Source organism: Gavialis gangeticus, unplaced genomic scaffold (assembly GCF_001723915.1).
Source record: "Gavialis gangeticus isolate Ggan-Ray unplaced genomic scaffold, GavGan_comp1, whole genome shotgun sequence".
Lineage (NCBI taxonomy): Eukaryota > Metazoa > Chordata > Crocodylia > Gavialidae > Gavialis > Gavialis gangeticus.
Window position 1 is genome coordinate 24,976,875 of NW_017729008.1, and position 5,137 is coordinate 24,982,011.

At 43.7% G+C, this 5,137-nt stretch overlaps 1 protein-coding gene across 1 annotated transcript in view; it reads right to left on the minus strand.

The window, feature by feature from the left end:
• Positions 1 to 5,137, minus strand: part of PCLO (piccolo presynaptic cytomatrix protein) — a 767,182-nt gene that overhangs the window by 8,931 nt on the left and 753,114 nt on the right. Inside the window, exons 24-25 of the mRNA XM_019509333.1 lie at positions 3,552 to 3,686; positions 2,167 to 2,312 (exon numbers count right to left, since the gene is read on the minus strand). Of these exons, the coding sequence (XP_019364878.1) occupies positions 2,167 to 2,312; positions 3,552 to 3,686 (281 nt within the window). The remainder of the gene's footprint in view (positions 1 to 2,166; positions 2,313 to 3,551; positions 3,687 to 5,137) is intronic.

The window sequence follows — 5,137 nt, forward strand, 5'->3', positions numbered from 1 at the left end:
TAATAGTGAAAGAGAAGGAAAGGGCACTTGAAATTCTAGTGAATTTTACTAAACTGTCCAGAGCATTCACTAAAGAGCAACAATACCAGTTCCCTACACAACACAGTTCAGTGATTTCTTTTCTTCCCTATCCCTTACCTGCAGTCTTTCCCACTTCAGCCACTATTTCACTGTCTTCCTAACCCAGATTAGCCTCTGGTTCCACTCTCCGCTCCTCTACCTTCTTGGTCCCAATTTTCTCCCCCAAGGCTATCTCTGGTCCTCTTGTTATTTAAATCAGGCAGCTTCCTCCTTCAAGCAGAAAGTTGTGTGTGTGGGAGGGAATTTAGAGTACAGAAGAGACAGGTTCCCTGATGACCCTGGCACAGACCATAATAATTCAAAACTTAACTGCAGAGGAAGTTAACTCCAGGCAGAAGCATGCCCAGTGAAGGCAGTCTGCAGGGACTTCAGCAGTTAAACTAAGAAAACTCTGCTGAGAAAGTATAAGTTGTAATTTCCAGGGGCTTCTAACTTAACTTGAGTGGACTTCTAATGAAGGTGCAGAGCATCTCCTTTCAAACCCCTAATGTGAGGAATGGGGGATCTAGTGCCTTACAAAGAATAGGTCATTAGGATTTTATAATGTGAGAAAAATCATGTATTGCTTTGTTCTCTGAAACAACTATGTTGTTTTGGTTCTAATTTAAAAAATCGCCTGACACAGACGCCCAGAATGGAAAATTGCTGCCCAAATGGTTGACATTTGGAAAAGCAGTAAGTAAATGAACACGGGGAAGAGACTGTGCCTCATGGAGCAGCTCCACACAGCTTTCGGTGTGGTTCAGAGTCTTAAGTGAAAAGTCTGCTTCTGGTCCTAGTGATTTACAGTTTACACTAACCTTTGTGAGGGCCTGGGAACAGATAGTAGGTTATCTAGGGTAGCAAATGGCTAACTTGTGACAGCTCTGGACATAGTTTAATCCCTGATTTTTCCTAGGAAAATTCTACATGGCATTCAAATACATTACACCCTTGTAGGGGATGAGTGTTGTATGCCTGATCCTTGTTTAGACTGCTTTAAATGATAATTACACTGATGTAAAGGTGGCATATATGTCCAAGAGCTGAGACTAAGTAAATTATATCCAATAAACAATATTAATACCTAGCTATTACATAGTCCCATTTATCGGAAGATCTCCAAGAGTTCAGTAAATATTCTTCCCTTTTACACAGAGAATATGTAACTCGCAGAATCTGTGACTGTACAATGATTCAGAAACAGATATTGGAACAAAATCCAAATGCACTTCCTCTCAATGCTGGGCTAATCTACAAAACTCTGTTTCCTCTAAAGACGTGTCATTAGGTATGTGCAAGTCAACAAAAGCAGCAGAGGGGAGATAAGAAAGTGATGGTGGAACATAACTAAACATTAGTCAACAGTTTGATACTGCTGCCAAAAACACACATTTCCTTGTGAGATGTAATATTGAATGTCATATATAAGGCATAGGAGGTAAATATTCTCTACTGAGTGCTGGCAAAGCCTCCTATGGAATATTGTCTAGGTTGGGGCATCACACTTTAAGAATGATGTAGCAAATTGGAGACAGTTTGGGGGAGAGTTACAAAAATGCTAAGATGCCCAGAAAACACGGCCTAGAGGAAAGTTGGAATAATTTATTTGTTTAGTTTAGAGAAGGGAAGACTACGGAAAAACGTAACTTGTCTTGCAATGTGTGAAATGTTGTTATAATGGGAATGGGAATTCATCATTCTCCATGAACACAGGGAGTAAGATGAGAAGAAAATGGTGTAATTTGCAGCAATTAGATGTTGGGGTAGGGAGGGGCAGGGAAACCCTTCTAACTACGAAGGCAGGTATCTGGGCAGGTTATAGAATCTCCTTCATTGGAGGTTTCAAGATCAGGTTACATAAACTCCTGTTGGGGTGCAACACACACTTTTCCGACCTCAATTTAGGGGTATGGGCTGCATGATCTCCGGAGGTTCCTGCCAGTCCTACTTTTCCATGATTCCTGAACTGTGCTTTTTCTTTGCAATGTTCTTTTTCCAACAACCTCTTAGTCAAATGACTGGGGATGGATGATGGATCTCTAATGGCCATAGCACAGCATGGAAAACATAAAAAAAAAAGATTTTAATAAGATCCAGAATTACCTGAAGAGAATGCCCAGCAGGACTCAAGCTAAATCTAAAAGTCTCATTGAATGAAGGTTCTCGGTCATGCCTGCACACCCGTGTTTTCTTCTTAATTACTCTCTTTTGAGTAGAGATATTGACAACATACAGCTTCACATAAAGATCTGGGGGGAAAACAATTCAACTTGTCATACAGTTGCTTATCAGTTGGTATTGTCCCTAATGATTTCAAATTTTGAGGAAAAAAACAGACTGCTGTATATCATGGAGCTATATTGTGCTTTCATTTACGCAGGATTCCCTAGTCTGCTATCATCCCATTGCTAACTTCCTTTTTCTGAGGAAAGTCATTGTATAGGTGGTCACCTGACAGGTTCAGGTGTATCTGAATATCATCAGATTGCTGGACCCTTGTCAATCTGACTTTTGGCCTGGATCGAGCATGGAGACCGTGCTGGTGAACTTGGTCAATGACCTTTCCCTGGAGACTCACAGGGGAACCTTTACCCTGAAGATTTTGCTAGATCTTTCACAGGTGGAATGGTGAAAACCTTTGATACAGTTGACCATGAGGTGCTCATAAAACTTTTACATGACTTGGTGGGTATTTGCAAGATTCCTCTTAACTGGTTCCACTCCTTTTTGGCAGGAAGGTTTCAGTGTGGTGATCGGTGAGAGATCATCATCTCCTTACCTGTGGGGTCCCCCAGGGCTCTATCCTGATACCCCTCCTCTTCAACATGTACTTGAGGCTTCTGGCTCAGATCATGCAGAGATTTGGAGTGAGATGCCACCTGTATGCTGATGACATTCAGCTCTATTGTTCTCATCTAACTCAGGCCCCAGAACCTTGGTCCTTTGTTGCAAGTTGGGCTGGATGTGGGTGAACCACCTGATCCAGAAAAGACAGTGGTGATGGGGCTGGGCAGTCCTAGACAGGATTGGGATGCCTATCATTGACAGGGTTCAGCTTCCCATTGCCACTCAGGTTTTCAGACTTGAGCTGCTCCTGGATCATCTGCTGCACCTGGATCTTCAGCTGACAGCAGTGGCTAGGGGTGCCATTCACCATCTCCATCTAGGAAGACGTCTGTGACCCTTTGTTTTAGATTCAGATCTGGCCACCATCATCCATGCTTTCATAACATTAAGACTAGACTACTGTAATGCAGTCTTGTAATGCCACCTTGAGTCTTTGTTGGCAAGGGCAGCATATAAATCTAATACATCAATCAATATCCCATACAGACTATAAACATTACACGTGTGTGTGTGTGTGTGTGTGTGTGTGTGTGTGTACACACTATTGCTATTACTACATGTATATATTACAATCTAATATATTACTAGGTTGATATATACGTGTTTTCTGCTGTATGCTGCGGATGGTTTCTGAGTGGTACCTGGAAGATGATCTGGAGATTTAAATTTGTAGGTTATGTTTCTACATTGAAGGATTTCTACTATCAGCTGTTCTCCATCAGTCTTCATCTCCTTCTTCAATGCAATCTTAATTTCACCCATCACCTGGGTTTTACCTGGAAAGCAGAAAAACAAAACTAGAGCAAAAGGAAATTGAGGTGGTCTCTTCATGCCATTTTTATGATAGAGAAGCTTTTTAATACAGTAACTCTCAATCTTAGTAATGTGGTAGACAAGGATAATTCAGTGACTGAGTAGGCAAACAATCTACCATTCAATACCAAATTATACAGACATTAAGATATTGGTTGATTTCAAAAAGCACCCTTAAACTATGAAGAATGATACTACAGGTGATACTACTCTTCAATCTGATACAAAGAAATCCTTCACTATCAGCCAGACAGTCCAAAGTGTCTAAAAGTTATTGAAAGTCAACAAGTCTTTTGCTCCTAAGTCACCTAGATGCTTTAAAAAAGTTTTATTGCAGGACACGAAAGGTTTCCCATTGAAAGCATTCAAAAGAATAATAGAAATTAGATTAATGCAATGAATATGAATGTGTAAGTATTTTGAAAAGCCAGGAATCCATTAATAGTCTTGTAGATACAATCACTAGGTTTTGAGCTATTAAATATTTATATGAAAACCTTTCAACTTCATTTGTTCTAGATGATAAGCTAGGCATTCAGCAGAAGGTAGGTGAGGCTCTTATTTCATCTTGCATACCTGGACATATAACGTAGATCAGGGCGGAATATGCCCCATCCTTTCCAATGAGCACAACAGTGTGAGCACTCTCCTGTCCTTTAGGCCTGTGCAAAGGAGCTGGTATTCTCTTTGGATTTGGATTCGGATTCGGCCGATTTGGGGGCCAGTGGTTTGATTCAGTGATTCGAATCACTGTCCCAAATCAATTTGACCAAATCTGATGTGGAGATTTGGCTGCTACCGGATCTCTGAATCAGGCAGGCCCACCCTCCCACCCACTCTCCCAGCCCGGCAATGGCTGCCTTGCCTGCCCTAGCTCCCGGCACTTGGGAAGAAAAAAGCCCTGACTCACCGGGTGCTGCCGGGCAGGGGGCGATCCCCACTGTCCCCACTGCCCCATGTTGCATGAGGGGCTCTGCATGAACCCCCTGACTCCACCTCCTGCTGTCCCAGCCCCACCGTGGCTGCCCCGCTTGCCCCAGCTCTGGTCCTTTAAGGGAAAAAAAAACAAGAAAGACCCCCGGACTCTCCAGTTCCTTCCCAGCGGGGGGGGGGGCGACCCCTGCTGCCCCTGCTGCCACATGGGGGGTTCTGCACAAGCCCTCCCAAGGCCCCAAGGCCTCTGCAGGAGCCAGCAAGTCCCAGGACTTTTCTCAATTATTTTTCTTAAAGGTCTGGGGCTGGGGTGGACAGGGCCGCCATGGGGGGCCTGGGGGAGGAGGAGGGGTCAGGGGGCTCATGGAAGAGCCCTCCATGCAGTGTGGGGCAGTGGGAGGCAGCAGGGATTGCCCCCCCTGCCTGGCAGCACTCGGTAAGTTGGGGCTCTTTTTTAAAGCACCAGGAGCTGGGGTGGGTG